A 15,997-nucleotide genomic window follows, 5' to 3' on the forward strand; every position below is an offset into this window, starting at 1 on the left:
TAACATTCCATTGGTCTAAACATATATTGTCTTTTTTTGTGAACCACTTTAAAATATATTTTTTATATCTTGTACACATTCATTTTAGAAAGTATTACATATTTTATGCAGACATATTGCAAAGTAAAATCATACAGTTCAACATGACTGTGACCTATGTTAATAGAGAATGCAAAATTCAAATGAAAGACTGTGATATACCAATTATTACTATTAGTTTAATTATTTAATATTATTAATATATACAATATACATATATATATATATTCCCTCTTGTAATTTTTTTTTCATTTTATTATCTATATTTTAAGATAATCTTGAAATCTTGCAGTATTCAGTTTGACACTACCAATATCATCACAGGCAGGATTACAGTGAAGGTGATTACACAAGTGTTAGTCAGTTTCATCAAACCCCCCCCCCCCCCCCACACACACACACACAGACACACACACACAGCCTGCACAATCACTTCTGCACAGGTCACAGAACATGCCTAGAAAACTCTCTCATACAAGTCAATTGGGTTAGCTACAGTCTAATTGTGCCTATAGGGCTTGATGTAAAGTGTGACTCTAAATACTGCTAAAAGCAGTCCAGTCAAAATGACAGCCCCCATAATAATGTGCTAAAAAAACAGGAAGGCACAAAATAAAAGCAGATTATAAAAAAGAACAGTAGAGATACTGAACAGACTTTTTAGCAACTTGACATATGAGGAAGGCTAAAGGACTCAAACTTACTGGGGATTTGTTAGTAGCCTGTACTGTTACAATGCATTTCAAATGTTCAAACGGTTGTTAAAAGTTCTACATAGGAGGATTTAAGCAACTTGCTATGACCATTTATTATTTGCTGTTATTTTTACAATCGTATCTAATGAGTTCTTGAGAAACATTTTATATAGTTTTTTTTTTTTTTCCTAAAAGAAACTGTTTCTTCTAATCTTAACATCATACAGTCTGACTTGAAGTAAAGTCAAGGAGAAACAGAATTATGGAAATTAAATGTTTTTCTTGTGTTGTTGTTTTATCTCCAGCTTACAGCTGTTGATGCAGATGAAGGTGTTAATGGTCAAATTACATACGAAATCCTTGCTGGAGCTCAGGGGAAGTTTGTCATTAACAGCAAGATGGGGGTCATCACCATTACTCCAGGTGTCACTCTGACTGTGGGGGAGTCATTTGCCCTAACTGTTAAAGCTTCTGACAATGCTCCAATAGCACAAAGAAGGTATGTATGAATATATTGTTTCTCCATTATAGACATTCTGATGGAGAGATTGAGCACTATCTGTTATACTTTTCTTTTTGATCAATAACTATATCTATAAGATAAGAGATGGCTGCAAATTTCTTTAACCATTATTTTTGTTAACACTAATGGAAATGTTTTAGTTGTCCTTTACGCTATGTACTTTATTTTAAAGCATTTAATTGACATATGTTTAAGTTATGGATATAGGTATAGTTTAGAATGAATAAGTATGAATGTAATTGTATAAAAAAAAAAATTGTACAAAAAAAGTCTTCACTTTCTTAACCCTCATCTATACATACTGAAAATACAGCCCCTCCTCCCGAAAACAACCTTCTTCCATGTGTCTTTTGAGTAAATAGGAAAAAGATATTGGAGATATTTTCTTTTTTGTTTTACTTTCCTTTTAAGATTTAAATTCCCTGTTAAATCACTATTTCTCATAATTGAGGATTTGTTCACATTTTTAATTGCAAAAATGTTATACAAAGTCAGGAACAGATTATAAACAGAGGTCACATATAAAGGAAAAACTGAGACATCTCCTGATTTCAGATTCATTTCTGGCTTTGTATTGAATAATTGCAATTAAAAACCTGAACATGTAAACATAGCCTAAACAATGGTTTCCAACTTACTATGTTTCTATTGTTTACAACAGGAGCTCCATTACTACTGTTTACATTGAAGTTCTTCCACCGAACAATCAGAGTCCTCCGCGCTTTGCACAATTGATGTATAACCTTGAAGTCAGTGAAGCAATGCGTATAGGAGCTATTCTTCTGAATCTACAGGTATTTTAAATATTATCATTAGCTTACAAACAAAGAAACATACTTGCATTCTTGATAATAAAAATTTCTGTAAGTATTGTTATATCTTGAAAAAGTGTGTTATGGTGTGCACTGTAAAACGTTTATTGTCATGGTTGCTATAAGTCTAAAGAGATAAATGAACCAAACCTGGATACAAAGATTAAATCGATCTGGGAAACAACTATTTGGGGGGTGCATTGGTACCAGTAACGTATCCAGGCTGGTGCCCTTAGTTAGCCCAAAGTGATTAAAAAACATGATTATGATATGGGCTATAAGTGACTGTGGGGGAGTCACAATGAATGAAACTGTCGAACTGCGCTCTATTCATTCTATCCATAACATCTTATTGTAAACAGATTTTTTTTTTTGCTAAAGTGTATCACATGCTTTCAACAAACAATAGACAATTACCCATATTATACTGCAGTTTTTAGTTTTTTTTTAGTAGAAAGAAACTCTAAATGGGCCTCGCTGGTCTCTGCACATACTCCGGGGTGCTTGATCCTACTTAGTTTTAGCATTTAGCGGATATAGTCCACAAATGTAGAAAAATGGGCAGCACTTTCCACTTCTGTGCAGATAAAACCATATTTCAATGCTGTACAAACACAGACACAGGCCATTGCTTACTTTTAATTAAAAAAAATAATGTCAATTGGTATTCATCTGCATAATAGAGCCTTTTTGTCTTGACTATAAAGGTAATTATGTAAAATTGTTATAATATAAAGTTAAATATAAAATTTAACAGAGTGATCAGAAGCTTTAACAGTTCATGTTAATTATAGAATCTGTCAGTTTAGTCCTCTCTGTATGCTCTAGGAGTGTTAAACAACATCTGCAGCCATTTAACACTTATCCCCTATCCACAGGATTGGGGATAAGTGTTTGATTGCGGGGAGTCCGACCGCTGGGGCCCCCCACAATCTCCTGCATAGGGCCATGGCTATCCCGTGCAGGAGGCATGCCGGCCGCATTATGACGCTGTGGCCGACACGCCTCCTCCATGTAACTCTCCCATAGAACTGTATCAGGAGGGAGCAGGAAGACGGCATAACCGTCGACCTCTCAGGTCTATGGTACGCGCATTAGCGCTCACACTGAGTGCTAATGCCAGGCCCATTTAGGAGATCAGGGGGGGGGGGGTCCCAGGGATCAGACCCCCCGCAATCAAACACTTATCCCGTATCCTATGGATAGGAGATAAGTGTTAAATGGCTGCAGATGTCCTTTCAACAAGAAGCTTATTTACTGTGCAAAGTCTTTACTTGAAAGAACAATATAATAAGTCAAATTGTGCATTAATTGTCCCTAGCATAAGCAGTAAGGATACAGGGTTAGGCATTGCACAGATGCAAAGAAGCCTGTGCAGCTCTGTACTATATATCTAAACTAAACTAAACACTTATCACAGAAAGTACAGTTCTGGAGATAACAAAGAACACTACACAAATATTGTATAGCATCACTGCATGGTAATAACTAAAATGTAACCATTTATTCATATCCCATAAAAATCACACAATATTCATAGACAGTTAGAGAAGTTCAATACAATGGCCCCGATTTACTAAGAGGGGAGTGTAGTTTTCTTTATGGGTTTTAATTCCCTAAAAAAAAAATTCCACAGTATTTACTAAGGTTTCCCTACATTTTGCACTTTTCCCTACATTTTGCTTTTTTTTTTTTTTTTCTACACATGCTCTGATCTGTCGGGTTTTCCTCAGCTCAAATCCACTACATTCTCTGTGGAAACCTTTAGTAAATATGTTGGTTTTTTGTAAAAAAGTTTTGTGGGGTTTTCTCAGTCAAATGGAGAGTTAGTTGGGTTTTTTTCAATTCTGGCACAAAATCTGGCGCAAATTCTGGTGCAATGCACCAGAATCTGACGCACAACCCGGCTAAACATGTCGGGTTTACAATAGTAAATCAGGCACAATATGTGAAAAAAAAGGAGATCAAATCATATAGTATCATGCAAAACACAAATAGAGAGACAATTGGAGGCAACCAAAAATAAGAAACTATAATAACAGTCAGTCCATTGGAAAAGTTGGTGTGTACCACTAATACCCAGCATACAAAACTGTCACCCAACGCATTTCCCCCAAAGATTTCAGGTTCATCAGGGGACATATATTTGGATGAAAAATCAAACAAACTGAGAGTATGTCTCTGATAAATCAGAGCATTCATAGCAAATGTAGGTGTATGAAGGTGGTTCAATCGGGCTCCATACTGTGACCCAATGGATCTGATCACATATCACATATGCAGAGCATTGCATAATCATTTCCACAATCCCATTTGTTTCCATTTGCAGTATATAGTAGTGCTACTTATACTGCTCGAACAGACCTGGAGTTTACAGTTTAATGGTTTTCATAAGGTGGACACAACCAAAATAACAGGTCATCAAAAAAAAAAAAAGGGGGTGGGGCTGTATTAGTAAGTATACATCTCTTAAACAGTAAAAGATTGTACATTTGAAATATTTTTTATCTGTTTATTTAAAGTGTAGCTGTCTTCAACAAAAATTTTTTATATAACATAGATAATACCATTATATGTATATTTGTAATATACATTGGTTACAAAAATATGTATATTTTTGTCCCTGCAGCTATTGCCTGTGTGTCTCTATGAGGAGTCCAAATGCAGGAAATAAAGGTGGACAAGCAGGGCTCTGTGCAGTGACGACAATTAGGGCTCAATGCACTAAGGACAAGCAGGGCTCTGTGCAGTGAGGCTCTCGCATGCGCCTGCACAGAGCCCTGCCTGTCCTGTCCTCACTTCCTGTATTTTGACTCCTCACAGACAATAGCTGCAGTGACAGCACTTGTTTGCCCATAAATATACACATTTTTAAACCAATGTATATTGCAAATATACATGTAATTGTATTATCTACATTATATAGAAAGTTTTTGTTGACGACAGGTACACTTTAAAGATTTTTCTTTAGGAAGCAAGACATATAGATACAGTATATAAATCTTAAAACATCAGAAATATAAATAAACAAGAAGAAAAATAACAGAGAATTGTAGAACAGGGTCAAAACTGAACTCTGAAGTTAAATGAGAATGTGCGATATGGAAGGATCAACTTACATAGTCAAAGTCTTGAAATATTTCCCAGATAGTTACTTTAAGTATTATAGTACTAAAAATCTAAAGAACCCAGATAACAAGCATATAAACAGAATACATAATCCAACTTTACTTAATTCCAGGTATACACATTTGAAATATGTTTTTTACATTATACATCAATTTATATTTATGGGAAAGCCCTTCAACTTTTTATAATGTATATCAAGTCACTCTAGTGAGTTAAGACAGAGCTTTGCAGGAAAGTCATTATGAGATCAGAGCTCATCCTGATGAACAAAAACGCCAAACCCAGCTACATCTGTACATTATATTTACTTCTCCTAAGTGAATAAACAGCAGTCACATTGCTTTTCAGATACTCGCTTTGCACCTGTGGGAAGATAAATATTTTACATTCGGGACAGATAAAGGTGGTGATCAAAGTATGAGATAAAATAGATGGCTTTCAGATGGCTATAAAAAATATGCAACAGTAAATGTAGCAGCTAAATCAGTAAAGAAAGCTAAGCATTTATTTGGGTGGCGCAGTTAATTAATTTACCTACATTAATATACATGGGGTTATAATAATGAATGATAAGTATTATAATTGTTTTGAAAATTCTAAATTAAAAATAAATAAATCAACAATGCATAAAATATCGTACTATTTTATATCCACGGCTCCTGTGTAAAGCTGTGCCTCTATGGTTAAAGACTACAAACAAACATAGGACGAGATTTATCAAAACCTGTGAAGAGGAAAAGTTGCCCAGTTGCCCATGGCAGCCAATTAGATTTCTTCTTTCATTTTTAACAAGGCCTCTGCAAAATGAAAGAAGCAATCTGGTTGCTATGGGCAACTGAGCAACTTTTCCTCTGCACAGGTATTAATAAATCTCCCCCATTGTGTATTCTGATCCTGCTGTTTTACTCCCTTAGGGTGCATTCATACCACGATTTAGCAACACGGATTTGGACCCACACCCCATTCCATTCATTTAAATGAGATGGCCGCAGTCAAATAGTGACTCCAGTCGGCTAATTTTTGCACCATATCACTTTTATTGTGGACCTAAAAACCCGCAGAAGACCTCCGTTTTCATTTTGACAACTAAACCAGATACAGTGCAAAAATGAGCCAACTGGAGTCACTATATGACTCTGACCAGATCCGGCAGCCGTATCACACAATCGTAGTACGAATGTAGCCTTACTTATTTTCAAACTTGGCCATAAATGCACCATTCTCATGTTACCAAAGAACAAAGGGATTGGGTATGTAGAAATCGAACCTGCCCAACCCTTCTTTACTTACATCTACCAACCGGATGCCTCCGTATACAAGAGATGGAGAATCCTGCCTAACTGGTGGGTTCAGATTATTTTATTCTAATGTGCTTGGCCAGCCTAATTTATCAATTTTAGGTTTGCTAAATAAAAAAAGGTGTGGGTGGTTAAGGGACTGGTGGTAAGGAGTAAAACTATAAGATCAGACTACAGAGATTTGTTTGCAGTCAAAAGTCAGGGTCTATATACAAAATAATTGTACATTTTAAAACAAAAATAGTTGTGAAGTTTCTTCACTTTTGAATTTGTAGATGCATTACACCTAGTGAAGAAATGTATAAAAAGGTCTAAAGACTTAAAATGTTTGTGAAAACCTTCTAACTGATCGTCTTTTCTGCATTTCCTATGAAATGTAATGCGCAGATCGGCATTGCCTATATAGGCTTAAAGTTGCACAATTTTTGGCTTCAACCTATTCATTCTATTGCAGTGAATTTAGATCTGACGGGAGTTATACATTCTGCTCCATTGTAGGAGTATACCTTTAGAGAATTCCTAACTTATTTATGCATCTTTATTGAAAATGTAATTGATAATGCCCTTCAAAGAAACATTCATGATTATTCTGTATTTTAGGCTACGGATAGAGAGGGAGATCCTATTAAATATTTAATAGAAAACGGGGATCCTCAAAGAGTCTTTAACATATCTGTCAGGTAAGATATCCAACAACTTATAGTAATTCAACAATTTAACTTTATTATTTGTGTGTTGTTTTTGAGTTGTTTTGTTCTGATGTTTTCTTTTATTTGACTTAAAATAATTTGTTTATAGAATACATGATCAGTATCTTGGGGATAGTCAACCACTGCTGTAAACTATACAAATAATAGACGTTATCAAAGTGTTCCGTGCCAATGTAGCAGTACAAAGCTGATGGCTCAGTTTAGATACTTTTAATATACCTTATCATGGATAGTCAGTAGTCACATAGAAGGTTCTCCGTTGCTGCAGGACCACTTTTTGAAAAGTAAAAGAGAAATTGCTGTCCACTATGAATGAAAAGGAATTGCTCTCATACTCTTCAAAAGAAGGTGTGTGCATAATCTCAAGAACTACAGCTGCTCCTCCTCAAATGAAATCTATCATCAGTTGTGCTAACCTGTCATATAGGCATGAAGGAATGAAGGCACCATTGTCATAAGTGTCTCCCGCGCAACAAGCCTGTGCAATAGGTTAGTGCGGGTGATACAGATGACAGATTCCCTTTAAGGAGCCCAACGAAGTTAGTCAGGGATTGAAACCAGTGCAAAATCCTCAGGTACAAGAACCTAAGTGCAATCTCAGTCTTCAATATCCCCAACATCTTGTTTATTAGATGAACTGTAACTGATGGCTCACCTCTCCTTTTTGCACATGTAGTTATGACACAATCTGTTATTGTATGTGGAACAGAAGCTTTAAAGGGGTATCCGGCGATGGTGTTTTTTTTTGGCATAGTTTAGTTTCTTTAGGGTCAGTCCTATGCCTCTGGCTGCGTTTTTCTAGCAACTTTGCATTTATTGAAAATGTACCTTTTGTTTATGCAGGAAGTCTTGTAGTTCATTGCCTTTTCCATATGCTGGCGACCACTTCTTTTTCCCCTGTCGGCGGCCATGTTGCATTCGTGACGTAAGGGTCTCCTTCCTCAATTTTTTTGCCCGGCCGAACCCCGCTATTGAATATTCATGGCTCTGTTCGGTGGCTCCTGCCCAGGAATGCCCTTGCTGCAGTTTCTTGGTTGATTGGGTGTACTTTGTACAATCCTTGTGTCACGATTCGGCTTCCAGGTAGTGGATCCTCTGTGTCAGCGAGGGATTGGCGTGGACCGTGCTAGTGGACCGGTTCTAAGAGGCTACTGGTTTTCACCAGAGCCCGCCGCAAAGCGGGATGGTCTTGCTGCGGCAGTAGCAACCAGGTCGTATCCACTAGCAACGGCTCAACCTCGCTGACTGCTGAGAAGGCGTGGGACAGAAGGACTAGGCAGAGGCAAGGTCAGACGTAGCAGAAGGTCGGGGGCAGGCGGCAAGGTTCGTAGTCAGGATGGGTAGCAGAAGTTCAGGTACACAGGCTTTGGACACACTAAACGCTTTCACTGGCACAAGGCAACAAGATCCGGCAAGGAAGGGAAGGGGAAGTGAGGTTATATAGACAGGTGCACAGGTGGGAGCTAATTAAGCTAATTGGGCCAGGCACCAATCATTGGTGCACTGGCCCTTTAAGTCTCAGAGAGCTGGCGCGCGCGCGCCCTAGAGAGCGGAGCCGCGCGCGCCAGCACATGACAGCAGGGGACCGGGACGGGTAAGTGACCTGGGATGCGATTCGCGAGCGGGCGCGTCCCGCTGTGCGAATCGCATCCCCAACGGCCAAGACAGTGCAGCGCTCCCGGTCAGCGGGACCGACCGGGGTGCTGCAGGGAGAAAGACGCCGTGAGCGCTCCGGGGAGGAGCGGGGACCCGGAGCGCTAGGCGTAACAGTACCCCCCCCCCTTAGGTCTCCCCTTCTCTTTGTCCGGTAACTGCCTCCCCTGGGATGAGGACACCGGGAAAGAATGGAGGGTTTCCTCAACGGCAGGCAGTACAGCAGGAGTGGGAATGGGGAAGGAGGGCAGAGGGCGAGGCCTGGCACGGGGCAGTGTGACACCAGGACGGGGGCCATGGGGAGGCACAGAGGCTTGCCTGACGGGACTGGGAGGGGGGGAGAGGCACTTCCTGTGGCAGGCAGAGTCCCAGTTCCTGATCTCCCCGGTGGTCCAATCAATGGTGGGGGAATGAAGCCGGAGCCAAGGCAGACCGAGGAGGACCTCAGAGGTACAGTTGGGGAGAATGAAGAACTCAATCCTTTCGTGGTGGGGTCCGATAGACATCAGGAGGGGTTCTGTGCGGTAACGCACGGTGCAGTCCAATCTGGCTCCGTTGACCGCGGAAATGTAGAGCGGTTTGACGAGACGGGTCACCGGGATGCTGAATTTATTAACAAAGGACTCCAAAATAAAATTTCCAGAGGCACCGGAGTCCAAGCAGGCCACGGCTGAGAGGGAGGAGTTGGCTGAAGAAGAAAACCGCACGGGTACCGTGAGACGTGGAGGAGCAGACTTGGAACCAAGAGACGCCACACCCACGTGAGCTGGGTGCGTGCGTGCGTTTCCCAGGCGTGGAGGACGGATAGGGCAATCCACCAAGAAATGCTCGGTACTGGCACAGTAAAGACAGAGATTTTCTTCCCTACGGCGATTCCTCTCTTCCTGGGTCAGGCGAGACTTATCCACTTGCATGGCCTCCTCGGCGGGAGGCCCAGGCGTAGATTGCAACGGATACTGTGGGAGAGGTGCCCAGAGATCTAAGTCTTTTTCCTGGCGGAGCTCTTGGTGTCGCTCAGAAAAACGCATGTCAATGCGGGTAGCTAGATGGATGAGTTCTTGCAGATTGGCAGGAATCTCTCGTGCGGCCAGCACATCCTTGATGCGACTGGATAGGCCTTTTTTAAAGGTCGCGCAGAGAGCCTCATTATTCCAGGATAGTTCAGAAGCAAAAGTACGGAATTGTATGGCGTACTCGCCAACGGAAGAATTACCCTGGACCAGGTTCAACAGGGCAGTCTCGGCAGAAGAAGCTCGGGCTGGCTCCTCGAAGACACTCCGGAGTTCAGCGAAGAAGGCCTGGACTGTGGCTGTGGCAGGATCATTGCGGTCCCAGAGCGGTGTGGCCCAAGACAAGGCCTTTCCTGAAAGAAGGCTTACTACGAACGCCACCTTAGACCGTTCTGAAGGAAACATGTCCGACAACATCTCCATATGCAGGGAACACTGAGACAAAAATCCACGGCAGAGTTTAGAGTCCCCATCAAATTTGTCCGGCAGGGACAAGCGGAGGTTAGGAGCGGCCACTCGCTGCGGAGGAGGTGCAGGAGCTGGCGGAGGAGATGGTTGCTGCTGTAGCAGAGGCAGAAGTTGCTGTAACATGGCGGTCAACTGCGACAGCTGCTGTCCTTGTTGGGCAATCTGCTGCGATTGCTGAGCGACCACCGTGGGAAGATCAGCGAGACTTGGCAGCGGCACCTCAGCGGGATCCATGGCCGGATCTACTGTCACGATTCGGCTTCCAGGTAGTGGATCCTCTGTGTCAGCGAGGGATTGGCGTGGACCGTGCTAGTGGACCGGTTCTAAGAGGCTACTGGTTTTCACCAGAGCCCGCCGCAAAGCGGGATGGTCTTGCTGCGGCAGTAGCAACCAGGTCGTATCCACTAGCAACGGCTCAACCTCGCTGACTGCTGAGAAGGCGTGGGACAGAAGGACTAGGCAGAGGCAAGGTCAGACGTAGCAGAAGGTCGGGGGCAGGCGGCAAGGTTCGTAGTCAGGATGGGTAGCAGAAGTTCAGGTACACAGGCTTTGGACACACTAAACGCTTTCACTGGCACAAGGCAACAAGATCCGGCAAGGAAGGGAAGGGGAAGTGAGGTTATATAGACAGGTGCACAGGTGGGAGCTAATTAAGCTAATTGGGCCAGGCACCAATCATTGGTGCACTGGCCCTTTAAGTCTCAGAGAGCTGGCGCGCGCGCGCCCTAGAGAGCGGAGCCGCGCGCGCCAGCACATGACAGCAGGGGACCGGGACGGGTAAGTGACCTGGGATGCGATTCGCGAGCGGGCGCGTCCCGCTGTGCGAATCGCATCCCCAACGGCCAAGACAGTGCAGCGCTCCCGGTCAGCGGGACCGACCGGGGCGCTGCAGGGAGAAAGACGCCGTGAGCGCTCCGGGGAGGAGCGGGGACCCGGAGCGCTAGGCGTAACACCTTGTTTAGAGAGTGCGGTCACGTGAACCCTGTTGTTCACAGTGTAATGTTTGGTTGGCCGGCAGCCAATCAGAGTGACTTGGCACAGTCGGCCCCTCCCCCGCCCCCTCACGCGGCCGAGGGATGTGCAGGGACAGGAGAAGCATCAGCCCTAAAAAAAAAAAAAAAAAGCCGACGCAAGATCTCATGGGAACTGTAGTTCCCACACACCAAAAGACAGGAAGACAGAGAGGTAAACAAAAGGCTAACTATAGAAAAACAAAAAAAATGCACCAGCAAGGACAGCAGAGACCATAGCAAATATTACAAGTTAGCAGACTGCTCTGCGACATGTGGAACAGTGAAAATGACAAATATACCGCCGTAGTACCCCTTTAAGTCCATATACACAGTAATTGTCATTGAAGCTGTGACACAGCCATTTCATTAACACCTAGGAGAGATTATTTCACTTTTCCTAGTCTAATAAATTGGCCATTCTTTATAGAACAAGAGCTGGAGTATATTCATTAAGAAATGAAGTAGGATGACTTTATCACTCATTTGGTCTCATCTTTTTATGTTTGTGTTTAGTTTTGCATTTAGTCAACATACAGCCCAATATATTATTTTGCAGACAATGTCTTAAATTAAGTTCTCTTTAATTGTTCTGTTTTATAGAGATTAACCTTGTGACACACACATAATAATGTGTCATTAAGGAGCTTCTCTGAGCATCTATTCAAATGCTCAATGGATTGTTGCAAACAAACATAAGTAAGAGGCAGAAACATGTTTCCAATATAAATAAAAATATTCCATGCTGAGCAATAACTCCAGACAAATAAAACATTTAAAATGTATAAATCTAGCACATACATTTGTCACAAAAAAACACTGTAATTTACAATAATTCTAAAACTATCAGCTAGAGTGATGACGGACAGGATTTATTCATGATAAGTATAATTGTAATAACACTAAGGATTAAAATCTTATACCTAATGTATGAACTGCTGAACTGCAGAAGTGTATAAGTATTTGTGACACATTTCTTGTTAGAATTTGAACAGTAGGTTCATCTTTGGTTCATTGATAGATGATGTTCACACAGTGTATTTTTGGCGCTGATTTTTATCACTATTATATATATATATATATATCAAAAATGAAAAAAATAGGGAACCTTTAAAATGTTAATATTTATTGTATCCATTAAAATATGAAAAAAACTTTTTGGAAAAAATCACACCACGTGAAAAAACTAAGAATGTATTGCCACCGCCATATGTTGGTATCTTTCTTGGTGCTCACCTCTCCACATTAATTCATACAGATGAGAGCCCCAACATTGTATTCTTATATTCTTATATTCTTATATTAACGCCACAGTCTTTTGATCACTGTTCACACTTCTAGTAATGACACAGTCTTTTGATCACTATTCACACTTGGTTTTTAGAGCCAAGAGAAAATAATCATGCAATTTTCGCAATTGGAATCCATTAAACTGTTAGTAATTTACTGCATCCAGTGCCATATATTTAGATCACTGTTCACACTTCTAGTAACGCCACAGTCTTTTGATCACTGTTCACACTTGGTTTGTAGAGCCAAGAGAAAATATTCATGCAAATTCCGCAATTTAAATCCATAAAACTGTTAGTAATTTACTGCATCCAGTGCTATATACTTTAGATCACTGTTCACACTTCTAGTAACGACACAGTCTTTTAGTAACGACACAGTCTTTTGATCACTATTCACACTTGGTTTTTAGAGCCAAGAGAAAATAATCGTGCAAATTTCGCAATTTGAATCCATAAAACTGTTAGTAATTTACTGCATCCAGTGCCATATACTTTAGATCACTGTTCACACTTCTAGTAACACCACAGTCTTTTGATCACTGTTCACACTTGGTTTGTAGAGCCAAGAGAAAATATTCATGCAAATTTCGCAATTTAAATCCATAAAACTGTTAGTAATTTACTGCATCCAGTGCCATATACTTTAGATCACTGTTCACACTTCTAGTAACGACACAGTCTTTTAGTAACTACACAGTCTTTTGATCACTATTCACACTTGGTTTGTAGAGCCAAGAACAAATATTCATGCAAATTCCACAATTTGAATCCGTAAAGCTGTTAGTGATTTACTGCATCCAGTGCCATATGTTTGAAATAGATGATTTACTACATGTACTGTTCCTTTTAATGTTATGGGAACACGCTTCAGTGATTGTCCGTAATATTTATTATATATGAATGTCTGCGTTTTTACAGATATTTAGCACCAAGCTCAATCATCCATACACAACAAATTGGTACAGACACGTGAAATGTCTAATATAGATGTTGCACCAGACTATTCATCCATAAAAAAAATCGCATCAATGTGAACAAGGTGAAGCCGTTTTGTTACGCCGAGCGCTCCGGGTTCCCGCTCCTCCCCGGAGCGCTCGCTACACTCTCGCTCCCGCAGCGCCCCGGTCAGATCCACTGACCGGGTGCGCTGCGATACCGCCTCCAGCCGGGATGCGATTCGCGATGCGGGTGGCGCCCGCTCGCGATGCGCACCCCGGCTCCCGTACCTGACTCGCTCTCCGTCGGTCCTGTCCCGGCGCGCGCGGCCCCGCTCCCTAGGGCGCGCGCGCGCCGGGTCTCTGCGATTTAAAGGGCCACTGCGCCGCTGATTGGCGCAGTGGTTCTAATCAGTGTGTTCACCTGTGCACTCCCTATGTATACCTCACTTCCCCTGCACTCCCTCGCCGGATCTTGTTGCCATTGTGCCAGTGAAAGCGTTCCCTTGTGTGTTCCTAGCCTGTGTTCCAGACCTCCTGCCGTTGCCCCTGACTACGATCCTTGCTGCCTGCCCCGACCTTCTGCTACGTCCGACCTTGCTTCTGTCTACTCCCTTGTACCGCGCCTATCTTCAGCAGTCAGAGAGGTTGAGCCGTTGCTAGTGGATACGACCTGGTCACTACCGCCGCAGCAAGACCATCCCGCTTTGCGGCGGGCTCTGGTGAATACCAGAACCGGTCCACTAGCACGGTCCACGCCAATCCCTCTCTGGCACAGAGGATCCACCACCTGCCAGCCGGCATCGTGACAGTAGATCCGGCCATGGATCCCGCTGAAGTTCCTCTGCCAGTTGTCGCCGACCTCACCACGGTGGTCGCCCAGCAGTCACAACAGATAGCGCAACAAGGCCACCAGCTGTCTCAACTGACCGTGATGCTACAGCAGCTACTACCACAGCTTCAGCAATCATCTCCTCCGCCAGCTCCTGCACCTCCTCCGCAGCGAGTGGCCGCCTCAGGCCTACGACTATCCTTGCCGGATAAATTTGATGGGGACTCTAAGTTTTGCCGTGGCTTTCTTTCGCAATGTTCCCTGCACTTGGAGATGATGTCAGACCAGTTTCCTACTGAAAGGTCTAAGGTGGCTTTCGTAGTCAGCCTTCTGTCTGGAAAAGCTCTGTCATGGGCCACACCGCTCTGGGACCGCAATGACCCCGTCACTGCCTCTGTACACTCCTTCTTCTCGGAAATTCGAAGTGTCTTTGAGGAACCTGCCCGAGCCTCTTCTGCTGAGACTGCCCTGCTGAACCTGGTCCAGGGTAATTCTTCCGTTGGCGAGTACGCCGTGCAATTCCGTACTCTTGCTTCAGAACTTTCCTGGAATAATGAGGCCCTCTGCGCGACCTTTAAAAAAGGCCTATCCAGCAACATTAAAGATGTTCTGGCCGCACGAGAAATTCCTGCTAACCTACATGAACTCATTCATCTAGCCACTCGCATTGACATGCGTTTTTCCGAAAGGCGTCAGGAGCTCCGCCAGGATATGGACTTTGTTCGCACGAGGCGTTTTTTCTCCCCGGCTCCTCTCTCCTCTGGTCCTCTGCAATCCATTCCTGTGCCTTCCGCCGTGGAGGCTATGCAAGTTGACCGGTCTCGCCTGACACCTCAAGAGAGGACACGACGCCGCATGGAGAATCTCTGCCTGTACTGTGCCGGTACCGAACACTTCCTGAAGGATTGTCCTATCCGTCCTCCCCGCCTGGAAAGACGTACGCTGACTCCGCACAAAGGTGAAACAGTCCTTGATGTCAACTCTGCTTCTCCACGTCTTACTGTGCCTGTGCGGATATCTGCCTCTACCTTCTCCTTCTCCACTAAGGCCTTCTTGGACTCCGGATCTGCAGGAAACTTTATTTTGGCCTCTCTCATCAACAGGTTCAACATCCCAGTGACCAGTCTCGCCAGACCTCTCTACATCAATTGCGTTAACAATGAAAGATTGGACTGTGCCGTGCGTTACCGCACGGAACCCCTCCTAATGTGCATCGGACCTCACGACGAAAAAATTGAGTTTTTGGTCCTCTCCAATTGCACTTCCGAAATTCTCCATGGACTACCCTGGCTTCAACACCATTCCCCAACCCTGGATTGGTCCACAGGGGAGATCAAGAGTTGGGGTCCCTCTTGTTTCAAGGACTGCCTTAAACCGGTTACCAGTACTCCTTGCCGTGACCCTGTGGTTCCCCCTGTAACCGGTCTCCCTAAGGCCTATATGGACTTTGCGGATGTTTTTTGCAAAAAACAAGCTGAGACTCTACCTCCTCACAGGCCTTATGACTGTCCTATTGACCTCCTCCCGGGCACTACTCCACCCCGGGGCAGAATTTATCCTCTCTCTGCCCCAGAGACTCTTGCTATGTCTG

At 43.1% G+C, this 15,997-nt stretch overlaps 1 protein-coding gene across 1 annotated transcript in view; it reads left to right on the forward strand.

Moving 5' to 3' along the window:
* PCDH15 (protocadherin related 15) overlaps window positions 1-15,997 on the forward strand; it is a 1,516,206-nt gene that overhangs the window by 820,508 nt on the left and 679,701 nt on the right. The window contains exons 16-18 of the mRNA XM_056530010.1: window positions 1,040-1,233; window positions 1,919-2,051; window positions 7,097-7,176. Coding sequence (XP_056385985.1) covers window positions 1,040-1,233; window positions 1,919-2,051; window positions 7,097-7,176 — 407 coding nt within the window. The remainder of the gene's footprint in view (window positions 1-1,039; window positions 1,234-1,918; window positions 2,052-7,096; window positions 7,177-15,997) is intronic.

Source organism: Hyla sarda, chromosome 7 (assembly GCF_029499605.1).
Source record: "Hyla sarda isolate aHylSar1 chromosome 7, aHylSar1.hap1, whole genome shotgun sequence".
NCBI classification, from domain to species: Eukaryota; Metazoa; Chordata; class Amphibia; order Anura; family Hylidae; genus Hyla; species Hyla sarda.